Source organism: Phyllostomus discolor, chromosome 1, assembly GCF_004126475.2.
Source record: "Phyllostomus discolor isolate MPI-MPIP mPhyDis1 chromosome 1, mPhyDis1.pri.v3, whole genome shotgun sequence".
NCBI lineage: Eukaryota > Metazoa > Chordata > Mammalia > Chiroptera > Phyllostomidae > Phyllostomus > Phyllostomus discolor.
This window is the reverse complement of record NC_040903.2, coordinates 175,274,244-175,298,264: the sequence shown is the minus strand read 5'-3', so window position 1 is coordinate 175,298,264 and position 24,021 is coordinate 175,274,244. Positions and strand designations below refer to the sequence as shown.

At 49.4% G+C, this 24,021-nt stretch overlaps 1 protein-coding gene across 7 annotated transcripts in view; it reads left to right on the top strand.

Moving 5' to 3' along the window:
• Positions 1–24,021, top strand: part of MEGF11 (multiple EGF like domains 11) — a 353,724-nt gene that overhangs the window by 121,259 nt on the left and 208,444 nt on the right. For all 7 annotated transcript variants that reach the window (XM_028508321.2, XM_028508320.2, XM_036009402.1 and 4 more), the window contains exons 2-4: positions 1,162–1,267; positions 5,522–5,623; positions 9,660–9,760. In XM_028508321.2, the coding sequence (XP_028364122.1) occupies positions 1,170–1,267; positions 5,522–5,623; positions 9,660–9,760 (301 nt within the window). In that variant the 5' untranslated portion in view covers positions 1,162–1,169. The remainder of the gene's footprint in view (positions 1–1,161; positions 1,268–5,521; positions 5,624–9,659; positions 9,761–24,021) is intronic.

Genomic DNA, 24,021 nt, shown 5'->3' with positions numbered 1-24,021 from the left:
TGATGCTCCAATCAATTGAGCCACCTGGCCAAGGCTAGAGGTTGCTTTATAGTGTGTCGGATTGTAAAGAAAAGCTGCTTTGAATTCAGTAAAGCTTTCAATCAAAGCATGAAAGCATCTATGCACACATGAAAAATAATGCCATCTTTCTCCGTCGCAGTGTCCAGTCAGTCTACAGCCAGTGTATGAGCAATAGGGGTTCCGGGTCCCCAGGTGGCTCTGGGGCCCCCTGTACCCTTACTCGGTGGGAACCCTTGGGCAGTCCTCTAAGGCTGTAGGACCACAGAGTCCTGTGGTGCTGGGACAGGAAGGAGCCTCAGGGGTCATTTCAGCCACTTCTCTATGAAGAGTCTTTTTTAGGGGAAATCCCCAGTGTAGGGGACCAAGGCTGTTGGCATTCTTTGCAGGCACACTTAACACCTGTCACAGGCTGTCACTGCAGGGTGCTTCCTTGAAGGCCCCTACCAGGCCGCCCAAGCCCTTCACCCCCTGGTGGGAATGACATGCGGTGACTTACATCACTCTGGCTGTCAGTGACTTTATATCCCACAGAAGCAACAGAAGTGAGGTGCGCTTTCTGGGTGGCTGGCGTGACCAGAGCTTCCTGGAAGGGTGTTCTCAGCCAGCTCCCCCAGGGCCACACCAGACACCTTTCCTCTCTTTCTTCGAGGCAGGAGGGGGAGTAGGGAGAGGAAGTGAACAGGAATGGGCAGAGCGCAGAACAGAGGGAGGGTGTCTCCGTTAAAGTAGTTAAATCAAGGGTTCCTGGTCCAAGGATGCACTCAGAGGCCTGAGAGCACGCTGAAGTCACAGCCACATATTGTATGTGGGAGCATTTTTCTGGGAAGGAAGTCTCTAACTTTCATTAGTTCTCGAAGTAGTCTGTGAGCCAAAAAACTTTCAGAAGCCCTGGCTTAGAATGGTGACTTTTCCCTGAGTCAGGCTTCCTCCTCCCTGGTTACTCAGAGCCTGTGAAGTGTTACCATGTTAGTTAAAGACTGCAAGTGTAAAAATATCAAATGCTCATTACACGGCAATGATGGGAAGCTTCGTCTGCTTAGCCAGTCTGCTTAGCCGATTCAAGTGAGAAGTCTCAGCGCCAAACAGATGCCTGGGAAGCCAGGCTGATTAATGACGCTGCCTCTCTGTTCTCCTGCACAGGGCCCGGGATGGCACTCTCAGTGACAGGGCTCATCGTCTTCTCCCTCCTGCAAGCCGTCCTCTCTTTGAACCCCGAGGACCCCAACGTGTGCAGCCACTGGGAGAGGTAAGATACGGGTCTCAGATGGCCAGGGACTCTCTGAGGACCTCACCTGGGCTTCCCACTGTTGGTACAAAAGCAGAGGCAAGAGGTTCAGAAGTTGTGTACCAAGAACCTGCAGTCCAGCTGGAGAGACAGCCCAGATGCTGACAGACAGGACAAAGCAGTACATAGATTCTGTCTGTGGCAGCGTGGTGGGAGGTCAGGGTGCAGGGGCTGAGTGGCAGGCAACTCGAGTGATGCAGTCTGATAGTCGACAACGTACTCATGCTCCTTCCTGCGTTCCCACTTCCCGGCCACTTTACAGAGGAGGAAGTTGGGGCCCTGAGGGGCTCAATGCCCATCCACAGCCAGGTGGGGTGCAGTGAGTTGTTCTGGTCCAGATGTGTTGCTCTCTGATGCTGTGATGTCTTTCCTGGTCTCCCAGGACTGGAGACAACGCAGCATCTTGGACATGTGGGCGGTCAGCAGCCTGCCCTACCGGGGGTGGGTGGAGGGCCCTGCTGCTTCGGATTTAGCAGTGGTCAGAGGACCGCCAGGGGAAGGGCAGCTGAGGGCAGAGGCTGATGAGCCAGCTGCGGCACTGGGTCCTGGGGGAACAGGCCCGGACCCTGCAGACGGCCTGACTTTGAAGCACAAGGTTAAAGTATTGATCTGGGTGAGCAGAAAGACAGTGACCAGAGACCCAATCAGGAAAAACCGAATTAAACCTTGGAATTGATTGGCCATGCTGACCAGGCCAACTCTGCCACTTAGATGTTAATAAATCAAATGAATAAAATTGAGATGAGGGCCCGATGGGGCAAGCAGACGGTGGAGGACAGGGGAGGGGGAGAGGGCGTCCGTGCTCCCTGCCCACGAGGGTGAGTGTCCCAGTCCCACCACAGGGAGAGGCGCCGCGCCCAGGGCCCCGGAGGGACTGGCTGGGGAGGCGGAGGGACAGTGCCTGCACCAGCATGGTTTTTAGTGACCGGTGCTCTATGAGGAGTCCCTACAGAGCTGAGGCTGGAACAGAAGGCCTGGGCCCCTTTTGGGGGAAGCAAGAAGAAGATGAGATCTATGATGAGTAGACCTTGGTTCATTCCAGTTTGGAGTTTTTTCAGTTGTTAGTTCTATGATTGGGGGATGTCTCCGAACCACTCTGAGCCTACGTCCACCTCTGTAAAGTGTAAAGCTAATGACCTCTGCCTCCCAGGCTTGCTGGAAAGTCAGGGAATCAGTTTCACCAAAGTGCTCAGACATTGCCTTTCCTTGTCGCCAGCTCGGGCTTTGGAGGAAGTGGTCATCACGGATTTGGAGGCGCACTGGGCTCCTGGGAATGTGAGCGAAACGCCGAGTCTCCTGGGTCCTGGCCCGAGAGACTCTGACTCCACTGGCCGGGGGTAGAGCCTGGGAGCATGTATTTTTCACAAGCTTTCCACACGATTGTGAGGTGATGCAGGGCCCTTGGCCTTCTTGTTTTGTGAATTTAAGTCTTTCTTTCCCAGTGGGTGAGACAGAGATCAGGTGGAATTCCATATTAGTCTCTGGTTTTCGGACTCCAGTCTCGTCAACCCTGTCTTGTCCGCCTGTCCCAGTTGAGATACAGTCGCTTCCTGCCCCTGTCTCTGCTGTACCCTAACCCCAAGCACACCCCCTTCCCTCTGACCACTTCTGCCTTTCCTACTGCCTCCAGCCAGGCCCCTCTCCTCCAGGAAGCCCACCCTGACTTCCTTCTCTGGGTCCCATTTGCACCAGTGGATCAGTTCAAACATAAACAAAACTCTCTGAGTTTCTAGACCTGTCCAATGTGGATAAATTTGAAATGTGAAAATATTCTGAACCCAGCCTGCATGGAGCTGGCACTTTGGGTGGACGGGCTATCAGCTGAGTATTTAGCTTTGATGGGAGAACACAGGCGGACCCTAGCAGCTAAAACGAGGTCTGGGGATCCCCTGGGCTTCTTTAGCCCCCAGGGAGGAGGCCTGGCCATGAGGCCCCTGTGATACCAGGCCCCTCCTTTCTCTTGGCTTTCCCGTCTGAGCCAGCTCCGCAGAGATGGGTCCAGTCTGTGTCACTCCAGAAACACACCCCGGTCCCTGGAGACCACCGAGGGAGGCTCTCCGATGGGATTACTGCTTCTGGCGGCTCCTTGTTAGTTACACCCCTCCATCATAAAAAATCCAGTGGGAAGACCTCCCCTGGCTAGTAAGGCCCAGCTCTACAAGATTAATCTGGCCCCTCATTAGCGTGTTGGCCAATGAGCATGTTAAGCTGTCCATCCATGAAACTGGGGGCACACACTTCACCTCAGACACTTGGAGTCGGTTCAGAGTCTCAGTGCCAGGCCTGCTTGGCTCAGGGCATCCCTGCAGAGCCAGCTCTGGCCCCATGACACCACCCTGCCCCTACTGTTGGGACGGTGCCTTTTCTCTGAGCAGCCACTGTCTCCCTCAGTTCTGGGGGGGGGTGCCTGAACCCTCAAGTGCTTAACAAAGGCAGGGAGTCCATGCTCCGTGTGGGTCTTGCTCTGTCTCCCTACCATGGTCCGGGAGGAAATGCTCCTCAGTGCCTAGCACAGGAGGTAAATTGTTGCCAGTTTTGTAATGGTGATGGCCAGTTTCTACTAGACATTTCCTGTGCACCTGTTAATCATTTCACACGTATTATTGTCCCACCGCCCTGAGATACAGATACTGTTATCGCCCTCCCTAACCCTCACAGTAACTACATGGAGCCCCTGGTGATACTCAGCACAGATTTACATGTGAGGGGATGGAGGCCTCCATGAGTCTCACATGTCTAAGGGCATGCTGTGACTAGTGACAGGGTTCAACCTTGACCCAGAGCCCATGTACTCTTATCCATTCATTCTCCTGCCTCTAAGTGAAGTGTCGGAGCACAGGGTCACGGAATTTTGGAGTTGAAGGGGCCTTCAGGAAGCTAGGGTGGGCGTGGAGCTGCCTCAGTTTCTCCAAGCCTGGAGATAAAACAGAGAGCTTTGGGCCGTGTCTGCACGGATGTATGCCTCCGAGGCACACCTGGCCGGCCGAGGCTCACCGAGGGCCCTCCTACAGCCTCGGGGCTTCGGAGAAACAGTGTTCCCCCTGCCCTGACTCCCTCCTGGGGGTGGCCGACTGCTCCTGGCCTCCTTCTGAATTCTAGACCTTTGCCATTTCTGGCATCCGAGGGCCTGCTGTGGACACAGTCAGGGAGCTGGCCTGCTCAGCCCTCTTGCAAGTAAACCAACAATTTCCTCAGGCAAAGCAGACGGGCTTTTATAGCCTGGACCTGGCCATCTGGCCGAGGTCAATGAGCCTTCTGGGGGAAAAACACTGAATAGTACCAACATACATAAAAATTAAATCCTGAAACCTCAGCTGACATCCTCTCCCAGCCTTCACAGGAAGTGTGAGTGTTTATTTATGTCCCAGCTGGGCTGCCTTTTCCTACAAATCCTGCTGGGGCGGGCAGGTGCGAAGGCTTGTTTTCATGAAGGTGAGACCTGCTTCCCTGTGGCTTCCACTCACTGGTCCAGGGTTACAGCTAACAGGCAGGGAGATGAGCTACCACTTTGATCGGCAGGCCTGGGGCATGTCCTCGATGTGCCCCCAGCTACATAGACGTAGTATCAGGGCAGGGGTAACGTGACTTTGGGGGAGTCACTGATCCTCTCTGATGCTCAGTTTTGTCATCTCTGAAATGAGGATATAGCAATGCCACCTACCTTGTAAGATTGTGTGAGGACTAAAAGGGCTTTAAACACTGAAGGCAGAACACTTGCTACATATTGGCAGTTATTCCTACCAGCCGTGTGACCTGGGCAAGTCTCCTCTCTCTGAGCCTTAGTTTCTTCATCTGTAAAATGGGATCACTTACTTCACAGAGTTGCTACAAAGATTAACTTCCATCAGGTGTTTTGAAAACCATTAATGATATAAACAACTGTTTTAAAACTTGTTGGCTCTGCTTTCCAAAACCAGACAGAATACCCCTAAACCCTCCTTTATTCTCTCTGTTAATTGAACAAATGAACTAGAATTTCAGAAAATGAGCTGGGCTAAAGGGCAGTAAGGCGTATGTCCTGGATCCAGCCAAGTATCAGGCAGGTTTGAACTCCAAGGGCAGGAGGAAGAGAGTGGGGTGGTGGGGAGAGGGAATGTGGGAGCCCCTGGACATTTGGCTGCGGCCTGGCTTCCCTGGGGAGGGAGACCCCATCCTGAACATCAGCTCAGCCTCCCCCGTGCTGACGGCAGCTTCCATCTCCTGTCTGGTTCTCAGCTATGCCGTGACTGTCCAAGAATCATACGCGCACCCCTTCGACCAGATCTACTACACACGATGCACAGACATCCTCAACTGGTTCAAGTGCACCAGGCACCGGTGAGTACTCACAGATGATGGGGCAGGAAAGGGTGTTGGGCCCTCAGGGTTTGCCTTTCTGTCACTTAGTAAAAGGCCCCTGTAGCAGTGCATCAGAGCTGAGGTCAGTGCATTCTATATCCCCTTGGCACTCACCCTTCACACTGACTCCCCGAGATGCTCTGATGAGGGCTTCTTTCTGGCCAGAGGGGCTCATGGGCAGGGCAGGCCAGAAGTGGCAGAGAATTGATGCCCTTGGGGCCATTCCTCCACCAGGAACAGGTGGGGTTTGTGGGTGAATACCCCAGCTTTCTTTCCCTGAGAATACAGGGCCCAACTCTGACTGTGTTCACACTGTATCCCAGAGTAACCTGCTCAACAGCACACCCTAAATTGGCTGCCTTTATTTCCCCGTCTCACTTTCCCATCCCCCTCCTCATACTTCCTAGGATTACCTCCTCAATAAACTACTTGTCCTTGAATCCTTGTTTCAGGTCTGCTTCTTGGGGGAAATCCAACCTAGGACACTCCCCACCTCTACCTCCACCCTATGCCCCTGTTCAGAGCAGATGTAGCCTCATGCCAGGGCATCTGGCTTGGAGAACAGAGCGCAGGCTGGAAGTCAGGGCTCTCTCAGCATCTGCATGGCTGCGTGTGGGAATCCCACTCCCTTGCGTCAGCCCCCTGCAAACATGACATGCTCCTATGTCACTAGGGGAGAGAGGAGATGAAGGAAGAGAGAACATGTTTTGGTGGGTGATTCTGGGCAAATCACTTTATTTTGCAATACCCATGTACTCATCAAACATAGAATGATCCTTGCCTTTCCTACCTGCAGGGTCCAATGAGGTCCAGAATGTGAAAATACTTTGAAAAGTGCAGGGGAGAATGGAGGAAAGTGAGGTATTAGGCCCAGGAAATGTGGAATTATTAATTGAGGATTTGAAAAACCAGCAGATGAAGAGTAAATGAGGGATTGAGTGAGAGACCACCTCGAAGGCTCATCTCCTAGTTGCTGAGCATCTGTGTTGGTTCCAGATTTCCCTTGCTTCCTCCTGTGGGTCTAATACCAGGAATCATGGTTGGTAGCAAGTGGACTGGGAAACTCACTCTATACTGAAAAGCCTAAGTCCTGGTATTATTTGGAGTTTTGCTAGTAACTTCCTGTGAGACTCTGAGCCTAGATATAATAACCACTTAAAATTTCTTACCTGCTAATCCAACACCTGGATCATCTCAGGGTTGGTCTTCATTGGTTGTCTTTTCTCTTATGTGGGTAATATTTTCTAGTATCTTTATATGTCTAGTAATTTTGAATTGTATGCTAGGCATTGTGAACAACAGAGACAGTAAAGACTGGATTCTATTTTGTTCCTCCAGAGCATATCAATTTGTTGTCGCTTGCTTGTTTGTTTTACCAGTCCATTAACTTGGCCAAACTCAATTTTCAAACGCTAAAAGTTCAATATTTTTAGCCTTATCTGGACTGTTTGGAACCTGCTCTCCACAACATTACTCAGGGGCCAGAAGTTTGGGCATAGATTTTACCAAGAATACGGGCTTCCTCTTTGTGGCTTTCTTCTTTCTGGGGTTTCCCTTTTCACTTTTTAGTTGTTGGGTCCACCCTGGACTTGTCCTGTGGTTCTTCAAAACAATAAGGTTGCATGTCTTCTATCTGAATTTTAGCCGTCTGGAGTATTTATTGTTGACTGCGGTCTGCCCTTGGACTGCCCTTGCCCAGTGTCATTCCCTTCTTGTGGGAATGTGTCTGCTCCCCTCCGGCATCTACCTTTGTGCTGTCTCTAGTGCCTTCAGGTAGTTGTTTTTTACATTTTCTCCAGATTGTGTCACTGTTTGCAGGGGGGTTGGGCTAACAGGGGCCACTCAGCCATTAACACAGCCCCTTCCTCTAGCCCTTGGCTGTGAAATGAGGAGCTGGGACCAAATTCCTCCTTCCAACTCCCCCAGTTGTGCCACGTTAGCTGCCTGAGGCCTGGGTCAGAGGCAGAGGCCTGCTCTCTCTGTGAGCCTGTCAGGCTCTGTGCCGGAGCCGAGTTTGCTCTGAGGCGTGGCTTTGCTGGGTACTTGGAGGCTGGTCTGCCGTCCATCACTGCTGGGGAAGGGTGAGTGAGTGGGTGCTTATTAAAATAGGCTGCATTCCTGGAACATGAATTATTTTGCTAAATTATTGAGTCGCCTTGCAGCCTTCCTGATGACCCGGAGTGTGCACGCTGACAGCTGCACCATCAGTCTGCCTCCGTGTGGAATGCCTTGTTTGAACACAGCATCATTCTCCCAAGAGCAGCCTGGCCCCCGGCTCCTTCCCTCTCCTGCTTCCCACCCCAGCACCGGGAGCAAGCAAGGATGGGAAAGCCAGAAGCAGTGAGGCATCTCTCTTCTGTGAGGCTTTAATGATGTCAAGACCACTACCCCATTGGAGTGCTAGGGGAGAAGGCTGTTTGGTGGGATGAATGGACTGGATGACCTCTGAGTCATGCCCAAGTTGTTCTTTATCTGAGAGGCTAACACCACCCCCGAAATAGCCAGGAGCTGCCTCCCTGTGCCGGGAGAGTAGCTTCACTTTGAGGTCAGCTTACCTTTCATTATGGGCTTTTGACAAAGTAGAATGACCTTAGTTTACAACATTCCCAAATATCACAGATCTCCCCCGAGTCCCACACTGTCATTTGTCATAAAGAGAGGGCTTTATGGACTGGGAGCCTGTGTGGTAGGACTCCCTTCCCGAGTTGGCCTGGCCTGGCCCTCCATGGAAAGCAGGCCTTCAGCACCTCCAGTGACCCACCCCTGCTGCTCTGCTGCAGCAGGAAGCAGAGAGCTCTGGCTTCAAGGCCCAAGGACTTGGAGTTGAGTCCTACTTATATGACATGACCTTGAGAAGTTACTTTTTTTTTCTGGTCTTTGATGACCACTTCAGATCACCTCCATTTTGACCCTAGGTGTGCGGAAGGGACTTTGCCTTTAATATCCATTTGTGACTCCCTCTTGCCGACTCAGCCTCACACCTACCCTGTTATTATGGCCATCCCGTCTATCCAACACCCCCACCCCTACCCCCCCGCCCCCGCCCCTGTGGGAACTAGCACATAGGTGAAGCCTAGTAGCTTTGAAATAAGACTGACTCGGGTTTGAATCCTGGTTCTGAAACTGTTTAGCTGTGTGACCTTGAGCAAGTCATTAATTTCTCTGAATCTTGGTTTTCTCGTCCATGGAACAAAATGGGAGAAGGGGTACATAAAATAAGTAAGAATGAAAACTCTAAAAAAGAAAGAAAAGAAAGGGGTGTAATGAATCTACCTGTTGCAAGGAGGGAATGGAATGAGACTTTGCCTATCAGTCGCTCTGGCACAGGGCGAAGTCTCAGCACCCTGTCAGCACAGGAGCTGGAGCCCAGGTCTCTGACGGCCAGTCCAGGACTTCCTCTGCTCTCTGGGCCTTAGCTTCCTCCTCTGCAGAGCCTGGTTTTGTTCTGAGCCTTCCCAGGGACGGCAAGCAAAGCTTGTCTCTAGGAGGTGTTCATTTTGGTGTGGGAGAGATTAACTTGCCTCTGGGACTGAGTCAGACTCACAGGGGCCTTTTGGTGAGTGTGCTTCAGTTCTCCATGTGGGCGGACTGAATTGCTGGGGGCTTAATCAGTCTGCTTGTTGGGGTGGTGGCAGTAGGCATAGAAACGCCCATCCAAGTCACCCCTCGGGCTCCTACAGCCCCAGTCTGGAAGTTTTAAGAAGTCCCCGGTTGTCCTCCAGGGACTTCTTCCACAGTGTCACTCCAGACATTGTCTTCTGCAACCTGTCTAAGTGTCACTCTGAAGAGAGTGGGGAAAAGTCAGCAGGTGTAACAAACGCCGTGTCATTCTGTGTCACAACAGCCCAGATCCCACCATCGATTATTCTTTATTGTGTTCCTTCGTATTTGAAGCCACCACGAATTTTAAAGTAATTATTGAATGGCATCCTCGATATCGCTTAACACAAATATCATTCTAACAGGAGGGATGGATTTTCAATACTTTCAAGTGGCTTTCTCCCTTGTGCCTTAGGATCAGCTATAAGACAGCGTATCGGCGCGGCCTCCGGACCATGTACCGGCGGAGGTCCCAGTGCTGCCCTGGCTACTACGAGAACGGAGACTTCTGCATACGTATGTAGGGGCTGCCTCTATTCTGGCCTCAGTGGGCATGGGCGGGCAGGGAAGGGGACCCAGGGGAAGAGAGGTAGAGCTGTCATCCAGGCCTTGGGCCGCAGGTCTCAGCTGACCTGAGGACTCCAGAAGTCCCTGCCTGCTGCCAGCTTGGAGGGAAGAATGGGTCGAATGCAAATATGTTAGCACACATTTGTCTATCAGATCAGCCTCCTAGAGGGTTGATGGGAGCAAGTCAGGTCTAGGCTTTGAAGGGGTCAGGAAACAAATGGACACTTCTGGAGTGGGTTGGGAGCAGTGGGAAAAGTGCCAAGTGCTTGGCACAGACCCGAGGTGGTTGTAGGTGCTCAAGAAGGTTTTCCTGGACGGGCAGGGAACTGAGTGGAGAAATGAATGGAGAGATGAGTGGATGGATGGGTGAGAGGAAGGAAGGCAGCCTGGGTTATTGGATGGCAAGACCATGGTACCTAGAAGGAGAATGGCAAGAGTAAGACATCACAAGGGACCTGTTCCAGGAAGGGGGAGGGTTTCCAGAAAGGATTGGAACACACCAAAGAAAAAGTGGGTTTGTGAAAGACACTCGTTACCTCTTTCCCTTTTTGTCTGCAGTGGTTCAGAAAACTGAAACCTTTGTGCCCTTTGTGTCCCCAGAGAGACAGGGGCTGACGTGCTGGCAGCTGCAGGCCAGGCCTTCTGGGTGGGGGGGCAGCATGGTACAGGGGAGACACCAAGGAGTGAGAGCCTGCACATCAGGGTTTTGGTCTCAGCTTTCTAGGCATGCAGTTTGGGGCCAGTCACTGAACCTCTCCGGGAGACTGGTTTGGGGCCCTGTTAGAGTCTAATGGGCTCTTTCCTCACTCACCACTGACCAGTGGAAGGGACCAGTCTGGGGCTTTCCAGTGAACATCGGAAGATTCCCTCAAATGCAGGAGACTGTCAGAGAAGCGGGGAGGCCCCTGTTTAATTACTGAGAGAGGAATCTGCCCCCACAGCTTCTGCCCCTGCGTTTGGAGGCAGAGCTGAAGAGTGACTTTCCTTGTTAGTATTCTCCTTGCCATCTGGATGGGTAGAGCAAGGGAGCACCGGAGAGAGAATCTGGGCAGAGTGGGCGTGTTGATGTTGGGAATGAAATGACAATTTTCCTCTACTGTTGTTACATCTCCCCTAATGCCAGAGAAATTCAATTCTAATTGCATTACAGGAATGAATGAAAAATGCTCCAGCAAATGGGGTCAATACTGATGGTTTTGCAGGAAAAATACAAAGATACTCACTCAAAGCAAACTCAGAAAGCAGTGCAGAGGGCTGGGCTGGGCTAAGCCTTGGTTACTACATGGGATGCGGTTACTATAGGGACCTATGTGTGGAAGCAAGGTCAGGACCAAGGCTTTCTTGCTACTGCTCTGTTTGCTTGGAGTGGAGTGAGGGTCAGGCTGGCGGTGGGACTTGGGAGCCATAAAGCCCAAGCAGGATGCAGGTGAGCAGCCCTTTTGAGCTCAGGGCACACAGTGATGGACTCAGGGAAGTTATAAAGGGAGCTCAGACATCAGCACAGGGCTGCAGGCATAGATGAGCACCTTCCCTTTTTAATTTCCACTCGTGGGTGTTGGTCAGGCTCCTGGAAAATGAAGAGCAGGGCAGGAGCACTAAGTGTCCTGGTTGCACAGGCTCGGTCTTGCTGACAGGGAAGGCAGCTCATGACCTGCCACCTCCTCCTTATGTAACCACCAGGCACCGCCTGCCGAGCTGGTGGCCACAAGCAGGTCTACCCAGGAAGCCAAGCTCAAAAAGCTACTTTCAGGACTGAGGGCTTTTCCTAGGAGGCAACAGGAGGGTTTCCGCAGTGAGATGGGGCATGGTGGCATGCGGGGTGCTGCTAGTGATGGTAGAGGCAAGAGTCACAGAGGCCCGGGGTGCATCTCAGCTCTGCCACCCACAGCTTCTTCCTCTTTATCCTCCTCCTCATCATCTGCAGAGTCCATACATGTGCCAGGCGCCATTCTAATCTCCTTATATCCATCAGCGCATCAGCTCCTCATAGCAGTCCTGTGAGGTCGGGACCCTGGTTACAGGTGGGGAAACTCAGTCATGGAGCAGTTAGTAGCTTGACCAAGACCGTCACTTGTTAGCTGTGTGATTTTGGTCAATGTACTTAATCGCTCTGTGACTCAGCCGGAACTGGAATTTGGCCCCAGAGTCTGCCCTGAACCACTTGGAATAGGCAAGACACCGCCTCTCTGAGCCTCAGTTTCCACCCGGGTGAAATGAGGATAGTGAGGCCTAAATCAGGCACAGGGGAGGGGATTAATAAATTTCAGCTCCCTTCTCCAGGGCTTTGGTCTTAACATTTTTTTAGTCTTGGCTCTTATTTTAATTCCTCAGAGACCCATGCACCCTCTCCCTGGGGAAATGCACACTGCATACATAAACCTATACATACACATGGCTCTTTGCACATGATTTCAGGGGTTCGTGGACACTTGGAAAGCCTTACTGGGTCTCTGGACCCATAGTAAGTAGCTTCTGCCATGTGCTTGTGTTTATCCATTCAACATGCACTTGTTGCTTGCTAATAGGCAAATGCAGGGGATATTCATGCAACTGAGAGGTGGTTGCTGCCTGGAGGAGCTTGCAGCCTAGTGGAAGGAGGTGGTTTGGTACAGAAATACCTGCAACAGAGTCTTGTAGCTGTTTTGACAGGCGTCTTCACAAAGTCGGGCAGGTAAAGAAGTGAGGCCATCTTCTTAGCCACACATACTTTCCAAGTGTTAATGAGAAATCAGCTACACGCAGGAGAGTGAAGGTGCATGCCCTGGTTGTTTCAAACCAGTAGTGGTTACAGGCCTGCTGTGCACCCCCTACCATGCTGCTGGGTAGAAATAGCTTCTGCCCTTGTGGAGCCTACAGTCTTGTTGGAAGGCAAGCCTAGTGTACATGAAGTCATCTGTTAACGGCCGGGAGAGGAATGTGAGAAAGACTAGACAGACCAGGCAAACTCAGGCAGGAGAGAATGGCCTGTGATCCTTTGGGGAGTGTGTGTGGGTCTGTGTGTGTGTGTGGGGGTACTTTGTGGGGTTTGAGCTGGATGGAAGGGCATCTTTGGGGTGGGTGGAAGAGGGAACCCCATCAGCAAAGACGTGGAGCTGGGCCGGAGCACAGTGGGGAGTGAGGTGACTGGCCTGACCACAGCCGGCAGGTCTGGGCTGGGAGAAGCGGCGGTGAGACCGGCTGGGTGGGGCAATTATTAATTTCCTAGGGCTGCTCTTACAAAGCCCCACGGCCGGGGTGGCTTGCACAGCAGGAGTTCGTCGTCTCAGTTCTGGAGGCCACAAGTCTGAGACGGCAGTGTTGGCAGGGTTGGTTCCTTCTGGGGGTTGTGACAAGATCTGTTTGGGCCCCTCTCCTAGCTTCTGGGGGTTCTGTAGCTTGTGGCAGTGGAACTCTATTCTCTGCATGGCATTCTCCCCCTGTGGGTGTCCGTCCCCAGATGCTCCCTTTATATAGGGACACCAGTCATATTGGATTAGGGCTCAGCCTAATGACCTCATTTGAATTTGATTACTTCTGTGAGATCTATCCAAATAAGGTCTCATTTTGGGGTTCCAGGGGTTAGGTAGGAATTCCACATATGAATTTGGGGAGGTCACAATCCAACCCATAATAGGTGGGTGTCAGCCCCCTGTAGGCTTTGGCACCTGTCTGTGAGAGAGTGGAGACCCAGGGCTGGGGAACGCGTCAGAGGGGAAAAATGATAGTGAGAGGGTCAAGGGTCATGCCCAGGATGCTGGTGCTGGATGAGAAGCATATAAACCTGGGAGCATTCAAGAGCTGAAGCCCTCGGCCCCTGCCCCTCCACTCCCCTCTCTCCACCTCCCAGAGGCCAGAGGACCTCCAAGTTCACCGGAACCTGGGGAGAACTCATCCAGTGTTGAGAGCCCTCAGAACCCTGCACAGAAATGTCACCTGTGCTCTGGGAAGGGGCGTGGGGACATCGACCTACCTCCAAAGCCACCTTCCTGGAGCCTTGTTTCTCAGCACGTGGTAGAAGGACTCTGGCCATGGAGTGAATGCCTTGGCTGACTCTACCAGTAACTTGCTGTGCAATCTTGGGCAAGTCCCTTTGCCTCTCTGATCCCACTGGACATAGAATGGATCATCTCTGAATGGGGAGGGAAGAAGGATGAAACAATGAATGACAGTGTCCTGGAAAGCATAAAGCTTGACACAGATGCAGGTGGCACTATTTTTCTTCTCTTTGTACTATTTTCTCTGGCCCAGAATTGCCACCCTCGGCAGCCCCTTTAGAACCACCCACACAAGAGCTACCCACACCCTGCCATCGCCCACACGTAAGCCAGGTCCTGTTCCCCCTCAGCCGCCCAGGCATCAGGTACTTCCTGAGGCTCACCGGGCACAAGCACACGTCTTCCTTCTTTCGCCTTTCTTGTGAGACAGGGCGGTGGGCACCCTTACCTCTGCAGGCAGTGCTTGTTTTAAGTCGTGTGGTAGGGATTTGAGGCATTTTGCAAAGCTCTGTTCTTTGAACATATTAGCCCAACTCTGACTGGTGGCTCAGTTGGTTGGAGCATTGTCCCATGCACCAAAATGTTGTGGGTTTGATTCCCACTCAGGGTGTGTATAAGAGGCAATGGATTGATGTTTCTCACATCGGTACTTCTCTCTCTCTCTCTTTCTCTTTCTCTCCCTCCTTCCCCCCCTTTCCCTCTCTTCTCTCTCTCAAGTTAATAAACATATCCTCAGGTGAGGATTGAAAAAAAAGAGAAGCAAATATTAGCCCATATCAGACTAGATGGGGCTGGATTATGCTGCCCTAACAAACAGCACCCAAACCCCAGTGGCCTGAAACAATAAAGTTTTGTTTCTTGTTCATATTATGTGTTCGTTGTGGGCTAGCCATGGCCTGCTCCTTCTCACCTTCACCCCAGGGCCCAGGCTAATGGAGCAGCAACTCTGCAATTTTGCTTGTTGCCATGGCAGGGAGAAGGGGCTCCGGTCAGCGTTGAAGGCAGAGGGCCAGAGTATTTAGTGAGCTGTGGTAATGCTTATCACTAGTTCCACACAGATGCCACAGTAACTCAAATCACAATCTATTCCAACGTTTTACTGAGCACCTGATGACCTGATATCAGGATCATCAGGACGACTTGTTATAACACAGAGCCCTGGGCCCCAGCCTCGGAGTCTCAGTCCAGAAGATTTGGGGAGGGGACTGGAGAAGTTGCATTTGTAACAAGTTCCCAGATGATGCCCCTGCCTCTGGACTGGGAACCACACTTTGAAAACCACTGGTCTTCCTTATTCCAAGGGAGTGTTCCTGTGTAGACCAAGTCAATTGCAAAGAGCTCAGCAGGTTGTTTAACAGGTGCCTCTCCTTGGCATTCAGGGCTTCTCCTGATGAGCAGCAGGGAACAAGCAGGCCTCAGAGTAGCCAGCAGGGAGGGGAATTTGCCTGCCCCATCCTCCTGTCTCCTATTCCCCTCAGTCGGAATCCCCCCATGGTGAGGTAACTCCCCTGAAGTTCCAGGTGGTGTCTTCTAGCCCTTTCAGTGGCTGCTTGGAATGCAGCACATACCTCCTGCATAGTTTTCATCCAAACCCAGACTCGGGGGATTAGCCAGAAGCTCCAGATACATGGCTGAGGGGCCTGGCTGGGCTGTGGTTTGGGGGGTGTGTGTGCCGGGGAGCTCATCCTTCTTAGGTGCCTGGTCAGGTTTGGCCAGGAAGAGGGACTGCTCGGGCCCAGTGCGGTCAGGCTGCAGGGCGCTGACTGAGTGGGGGCCAGCAGCTAAGACCTGGGGGACTGGCTGCAGTGGGGAAACTGAAGGTGGGTAAGATCTAACTGCATTAAATGCCTCATGCCCTTTTGGGGGTTCAGGAAGCCTTATTTTATTATTGTGGTTGTTTCATACAATTACCACTTGAATTTAAATTTAACTTACGTATTTATTGATTTCTTTGCCGTTCATCTCTTCTTACATCTCACTTCTTCTAGGTTTGGCTTCATTCTTCTTGAAGGGTCTCTTTAGCAGTTCCTTCTGGGAGAGTCTGCAGGCAGCCCACTTGCTTATGCTTCACTCGTCTGAAAATGCCTTTGTTTTGCCCTACTCTCGAATGCGGGGTGAGCCGCCCCTGAAACTTGAGCTTCTCAGTCAGCTTCTTTGAGCAGTTCAAGGGTGCTTTTCCGCCGTGTAGACTTTGTCACTGAAGTGCTCTGCAGCTTCCCTAGGCTGCGTCTGCCTGTGGAGTTATTTTTATTCAGTGTTTGCTCTTCAGAGTCCTACGTCTTCCTCAAGCTAAGGGGCCCTGTCCTTTATCACTCCTGGAAAATTCTCTTCAAATACCTCCTTTCCTTCACCCTCTCAGTTCCCTGCTCTTGGAGCCCCCAAATGTTGGACCTCTCTTACTTCATCCTCTGCCTCTCCCAGGCTCTCATTTTTCATCTCTTTATCTCTCGACGCTGCATCTTGGGCATGGTCCTCTGATCCAATTTTTCAAATCCTTTAGCTCTGCTAATTAACCTGTCTGTCGAAGTCTTAATTTCAGTGATAAGTTTGTTTCTAGGAGTTCTGTTGGTTCTTTATCAGATTTGCATGTTGTTTTCTGTAATGTTCTGTTCTTTCATTATGAATTCTAATCCTTTTATCACTTTAATTATTTTAAACATATTTCTTTTATAGTCTCTTTCAGGCAGTTCTGTCTTGAGTTATATAGTTCTATTAGCTCAACTTCCTAGAGCATCAATTTTCCTGTTTGTGGGGACTGCTGATTCTCCCTGGCTGTGGATTGTTTCCGCGTGGAGGTTGTGATTCATTTTTCCTGTGAACTCTCCAGTCTCCCCCCACCCCCACCCCCGCCGCCCTTCCCCGTGTCCTGGGTCCAGCAAGAGCCCTACACACACACTAGTTTTGCATTTTCTTATTAGGCCCGCTAATGGTTTTCGCTGGCTCATTCCCAGTCCTTGCTTTGCCAACTTGGTTTGGGAGTCCATGCTGTGTGTGAGGAAGGCGTAGGGGTTTTATTTTTTCCTTTTTAAAAATTAAGTGAAATTCACATAACATAATAGCACCATTCTGAAGTGCACAATTTAGTGACATTTACTGCACTCGCGGTGTTGTACGACCACGACCTTTACCGAGCTCTAAAACATGTTCCTCATCTTTAAAGGAAACCCACGCCCATTGAGCAGTCGTTTTCCACCCCCGTTCCTGGTTTTTTGCTTCTTGTGGGGGGCCTTTTTCTTCATTCAGAATCCCCTGTTTCTTCCCTAGTTGGTGGGCGGCATGTTCAAGTTTCCTCTGCGTGGAGCTGGGAACTTCCAAGGCCAAGTCTGCCCCTTACGTGGGTGTTACACCCCAGGCTCCGAGCCTGGGCTGGGGGCGAAGGGCAGAGGCTAGCCAGCTCTGGTGTTGCCTGGACCACGTTTGCTTTAGCCTCTGACCTTCTGTAACTGCTAGGAACCCACTAGGGATCTCCCTTTCTCTCATTAGAGCTCAGCTATATACAGGGTCTGGCACAAATAATGCCCCTTTTTGATTGCAAAATCTTGTATTACAAAATCATAAGCATGTAATTCTGTAACATAACAATATCACACTGAAGCACACCATATGGCATTTTATGAAATGTTCAAATTAAAACTATAAATTATTACACCCATTTTATTACCCTACCAACCACACTCAAGCAGACCTTACTTCTGCCAGACCCTGTATTTTTAAAATATACATGTTATATTTGGGGGGCATTTTTATAGTAGGTGGGACCTATATCAGAACACATCACTGGCTGCCTCTGTTTTATAATGACTGGTGGAGTGGGGAGCTTTATAGCCAGATCCTGTGACACTGATTTCAGTGCTTTCTTGGACCGATTGCTGACTTCCAACAATAGTGAAACAGCAGTGTGACCTCTGGTGGCTTGCCCACACTTCCCCGTGCAGGTGTCACTTGCCCTTCACGGAATGGAGAAGTGTACTACCATTACTGTCCTTGGGCAGAGAGGACCCAGACACGGGTGAGGCTAAATGGCTTGTCCACACGGGCAAGCGCAGCCCAGGAACTGAGACCAGAGCAACCTCTCCCCTTGAACTTCCCCCTCCTACTTTCCCCTCCTACGGTGGGTTTTCTCTTGGCAGGATGGACCCGTGGCCAGAAGAGAGAAGTGAGGTCAGACAAGAGGGCAGATGCAGAGGTTTATAAGGAGAGGAAGGCACTGAAGACAAACTGGTTTGACTTCAAAATGCCACTAAGGCGGGTCCCTACGGGGGCCAGGGTCACGGCAGCAGGTGGGAGAGTGCCGTGCATGTGCGTGTGCATTTGCAGCACTGTGGGCTTCGTGGGAGGCCCCCCGGGAATGTAGCCTGCTGCCACCACCAGGAACAGTGCTGATGCCGTCCCTTGGGCCGCCAACACCTGGTGCTGAGCTTTGCTGCCTAGAACAACATCCATTCTTCTCTCTGATCAGCTGTTCATCAACATTTATTAGATGACCCTGCCTCAAAGGCACTGCCGAGTCCTGGGGAGAGAGAGATGAATGAAAGGCACCTGGTCTACAGGGGAAACGTGGGGTTTTGATTTTTCACTGTACACGTTTTATTTACAGTTTTGTGCACTGTCTTAATATGAAGGGGGCTGCTTTTCTACCTGAGCCTTTTTTTTAACCAGAGAAAAATAAAGTTGTACGAAGTGTTAAAATACAGTATAAAGATACAAAACCAGACATGCTCATTCTAATTAGGAATGTAATTATTATGTTACATTTTTTAATAATCCACAATTATGTTTAGGAAATCTCACATAGATAACTGATTTGAACAAAATGCATACATTTGTAGCAAAGCTTTGTAGTTTTGCTACAAAAAAAGCAAAAAAAATGACCAAAGAATGCCCCAAATTAACATTTATGAGTGGCCCACCTTCGTGTTGTATTCCTGGATCCTGCACCATTGTTATGTGAAGAAAAAAACAAAAGAAAAACGAATGAAAAAGTGAAATCAGAGTCACTAATGTTACCAAGCAGGGAACAAACAAATTAAAATCTAGCGGCCCTCAGCAAGAGTACGGCAAAGACAATGCTAGGAAAGAAACAAAATTGCTAGAAAACTGGATGCGTCATATTCTTTCAAGCCAGTAAACTACGCTCCTGCCTACAATGGAACATAAATGGAATTCTTTTCCTGTGAGGTATAGAAGTTCAGGTTCTTTTTCAACATTGTGGACAGGAAGAATTCCTTTGCAATGGTTTGCAATTTCTCTAAGCTGTCACAGAGTGGGCCAGGAACACGTGTATGGGTTCTGGGGGACAGTGCGCACTGTCATTCTTTGATTGTAAGTGGACACTGTAGCCAAAATTAGGAGGAGAAAAAAAAATGAGCACAGAAGTATAAGACAAAGGCAAATGAGACTTCTCTGTTTTTTTAATCATGTTTATTTTTCAGTTACAGCTGACATACATCATTGTATTAGTTTCAGCTGTATACCCTAGTGATTAGACATCACATAACTTACTAAGTGATCATCCTCATAAATCTTGTACCCATCGGACAACATACAAAGTTACTAGAATATTATTGACTATATTACCTATGCTGTATTTTACCTCCCCATGACTACTTTGTAACAACCAATTTGTACTTCTTAATGCCTTCACCTTTTTCACCGATCCCTCCAACCCACCTCCCATCTGGCAACTGTCAAAATGTTCTCTTTATCTAGAGTCTGTTTTTGTTTTGCTTGTTCATTTATTTTGTTTTCTAGATTTAATCATTAATAGATCTGTATTTATTGCTATTTTATCAATATTTTTAATATTTTTTTTCTTAAGACCCTTTAACATTTCATATAATACTGGTTTGGTGATGATGAACTCCATTAACTTTTCTTTTCTGGGAAGCTCTTTACATTTCTTTCCATTCTAAATGATAGCCTTTGTTGGGTAGAAGAATCTTGGTTGTGGGTCCTTGCTTTTCATCATTTTGCATATTTCTTTTTTTTTAATTTATTTATTTTTAGAGAGGGAAGGGAGGGAGATAGAGAGAGACAGAGAGAAACATCAATGTGTGGTTGCTGGGGGTCATGGCCTGCAACCCAGGCATGTGCCCTGACTGGGAATCGAACCTGCGACACTGGCTCGCAGCCTGCGCTCAATCCACTGAGCTATGCCAGCCAGGTCATTTTGCATATTTCTTGCCACTTCCTTCTGGCATGCAAATTTTCTGTTGAGAAATCAATTGAGAGTCTTACGGGAGCTCCCTGGTAAGTAACTAACCTCTTTTGCTGCTTTTAAGATTCTCTCTTTGTCTTTAACCTTTGACATTTTAATTATGATGTGTCTTGGAGTGGACCTCTTTGGATTCATCTTGTCTGGGACTCTCTGTGCTTCCTGGACTTTTATGTCTATTTTCTTCACCGGGTTAGGGAAGTTTTCTGTCATTTTTTTCAAATAGGTTTTCAATTTCTCTCTTTGTTTTCTCTCTTCTTCTTCTGGCACCCCCATGATGTAAATGTTGGTACACTCGAAGTTGTCCCAAGGGCTCCTTACTCTATCTTCATTTTTTAAAATTCTTTTTTCTTGTTGCTGTTCTGAATGTTTTTTGCATCTTTATATTCCAAATTGCTGATTTGATCCTCAGTTTCATCAACTCTACTGTTGATTTCCTAAACTATTCTCTATTTCAGTTAGTGTATCCTCCATTTCTGACTTGTCCTTTTTTATGCTGTTGATGTCCTCACTAAGTTCATTGAGCAACCTTACAAACAGTGTTTTGAATTCTGCATGTAGTAGATTGCTTGTCTTTATTTTGCTTAGTTCTTTTTCTGGAGTTTTGTTTCATTCTTTCATTTGGGATATGTTTGTCCCCTCATTTTGGCAGCCTCCAAATATTAGGTAGAACTGCTGTGTCTCCCAGGCTTGGTAGAGTGGCCTGATGTAGTAAGTGTTCTATAGGGTCCAGAGCCACAGCCCAAGCTGGGCACTTGAGGTGCACCCCTTGTGTGGGTTGTGTACACCCTCTTGTAGCTGAGCCTTGGTTACTGTTGGCACTTCGATGGGAGGGATTTACTGTCAGGCATTCAATCCCCATGGAGAATCAGCTGTGCAGGAGCCACCCCACAGGGCAGGACTTACTTCAGCAGGGCTCTGGTGCCCACTGAGTCCGCCCCTTGAGTGTGTTGCTTGGGAAGGTGGCTAGGGTGGTGCTTCTACATGGCGTGAAGCTTTCTACCTAGTGCACTAGCTCTGGGGCCTCCTGGGAGGTGCAAGCCTATGTCAACTGCTGCCTGTGCTCTGTTTGGGGACACCCAGCATGACCTACAAAGTGTGCTGGGCTTGGAGGTGCCCAGACAAGGCCCAGCTGCAAACCAAAGCTGACTGCTGCTAGTGCCAGGCTTGGGGTCACTTAGCATGCTGAAGCCAGATGCTGCTTGTTAGAGAGATTTTAGGAAAATATGAAGCATGAGCTGCAACAGGCTATTCATATGGAAAGGCCACTGGAAACTGTTTCGGTGGGCCTGAAAGTTGGGTGGGGTAGGGCCTCAGGGGATCACCAGGGTGGAGTAAACTGTGAGCCAGGTTGATGCAGTCTCTGATATGGTGCCTGCATACCAGATCTCTGTTGAGGGGTGGGGGGAGCTCAGAAAAAGAACAATGGACTCTGCCAGCTCTTCTGTCTGGGAGAAAGCTACCCTACAGCCCCAGTTCTTACCTTAATGCTGGATGATTCAGTTCCTCTACATATGCCTCTGGTATCTTTCAAGTTGCTGCCTAGCACTGGAGCTCACAGGGAGTGAGTCTGAGGAAGTCCATGTGTGGGCCCTTTATGAGGAACTGCCTGGGACTCTAGAAGACTTCTATCTTCCTCAGCCTTGATCTCCACTGGGTTTTACAGCCAGAAGTTATGGGACCTTCTCTTCCTGGCACTGAAATCCTGGGCTGGGGGCCTGATATAGAGATGGGACGCCTCGCTCCTCAGGGAGTACCTCTGCAGCTAAGATATCCCTCCAGTGTTTATGCACCACACGTGACGTGGAAATAGCCTTTCCCAAGTCTCTGCCTCTTCTACCACTCTCAGAGGGGCTTCTTTAATTCCCTAGTTGTAGGCCTTCCCTTCAGCCAGATTTCAGGCAGTTCTGAGTGATGGTTGCTCTGTAATTGAGTTGTAATTTTAATGTGGTTGTGGGAGCAGGTGAGTACTGTGTTTATCTACTCCGCTATCTTGACCAGAAGTCTTGGGACTCTTTTACATCTTAGCAATGTTTAGATGGAAATCAAATTTAAATGCATTTCACTTTGCTTTTGAAGAGGCGTTGTTTCAGCTCCCAAATCTCAATTGCTCAAAGCATTCTCTTATGAGAATACTCAGAAAGTATCTTCTTAAAAAACAAACCTATTTTTAGTGGTGGAGTGGCTCTTATAGCTGTGTCTGCATGGGACTGTTAACCAATTGTCATCTTTGGAGGAGGTCCTAACATTTCCTTGTATACCCTCCTTACTGTCTCCAGCCGAAAGCAATAGTGGTCACTTCATCACTGCTGTTTGTTCAATGTATTGTGTTGGTCAAAAATTTTGCTTAGTTTTTTCCATACAATAGCTCTAGTAGTGCTTAGTTTTCTTTAACTTCTTTTGAAACAATTTTGTTAGATTGTATTGTGACAGCTGTCATATCAGTGTGCATTTAAAAAAACTTACCATATAGCCCTGGCTGGCATAGCTCAGTGGATTGAGCGCGAGCTGCGGACCAAAGTGTCGCAGGTTTGATTCCCAGTCAGGGCACATGCCTGGGTTGCAGGCCATGACCCCCAACAACCGCACATTGATGTTTCTCTCTCTCTCTTCTTCCCTCCATTTCCTCTCTAAAAATAAATTAAAAAAAAAACCTTACCATACTTAGAGAATTTTTGTGCAGCCATTTTAAGATTAAAGATGGAAGAAGATACATAATATTTTTGCCACTTATGCTTTATTATTTCAAGAAAGGTAAAAACACAACTGAAACACATACAAAAGATTTGTGCAGTGTATGGAGAAGGTGCTGTGACTGACTGAATGTGTCAAAGTGGTTTGTGAAGTTTCTTGGTACTATTGACACTTTGGCAAAATAACTCTTTGCTGTGGGGCTGTCTTGTGCACCAGAAGGTGTTTAGCAGCACCTCTGGCTTCTACCCACTGGAAGCCAATAGTGGGAGACAGCTGACATACTCAAAATATCCAAATCAATAAAGTTATTGGTGAAAATGAAAAATGTGTCCTTTATTTTACAGAAAAAACTAAATGGACTTTTTGGCCAGCCCAATAATTAGCCATCGTTCTCCTCATTTGGTTTTCTCATCTTTCCACATGGGCTTAATCCCATCTTAAAAAGTGAGTTAGTCATAGCCACTAAATGACTAGACAGCCAGACATGGCAGCCCAAAATCTTCAATGTATCAGAACTCAGACATCAGCCGATGGTTTGCCCGTCTGTTCTGTAAAGGGTGTTTAACACACTGGATTAGCAACCTAGTTAGACCCTCTCGTCTTCTACAGGGGTGGCTTTGGGTTCCACAGTTGCCATCTTAGGGGGAATCAAAGAAGACTCCATGAAGGTTAGTTTTGAGCTGAGTCAAAATGGTGAGCAGGAACTTTCAAGCAGGACAAAGAGGGGCAGGGGCTAAGACAGAGAACCAGTGTGAAGGCCGCCCCTTCCCTGAGTGACCCCAAACACGGTATTTTACCTCCATCTACCTCGGTTTTCTCATCTGTAAAATAAGGCTGTAATATAACCCACCGCTTTGTACTGCAGAGAAAGCATCTGGTACAGGGCCTGGCACACAGTAAGAACTCGGTAACTGTTAGCCACTGTTGTGTGTATTATTTTTGTGAGGGAGGGATTCCCTCCCTCCCTCCCTCCCTCCCTCCCTCCCTTCCTTCCTTCCTCCCTTCCTCCCTTCCTCCCTTCCTTCCTTCCTTCCTATTTTAGAGAGAAGAAGGGAGAGGGGCTGCTTCCTGCGTGCATCCTGACTAGGGACTGAACCCCCAACCCAGGTACATGCCCTGGCCAGAGATGGAACCCAGAACCTTTTAGTGTACGGGACGATTCTCCAACCAGCTGAACCACCTGGCCAGGGCGAGGGAGGGCATTTTCTGGCAGAGGGGACAGCATGAGCATAGAGAGGTGGGAAGGGGCAGGGAGAATCAGGAAATGGCCACCGGACCACTGTAGCCGGAGTACAGGAAAAGTGGGGGAGAAAGTGGGGAAAGAAAGG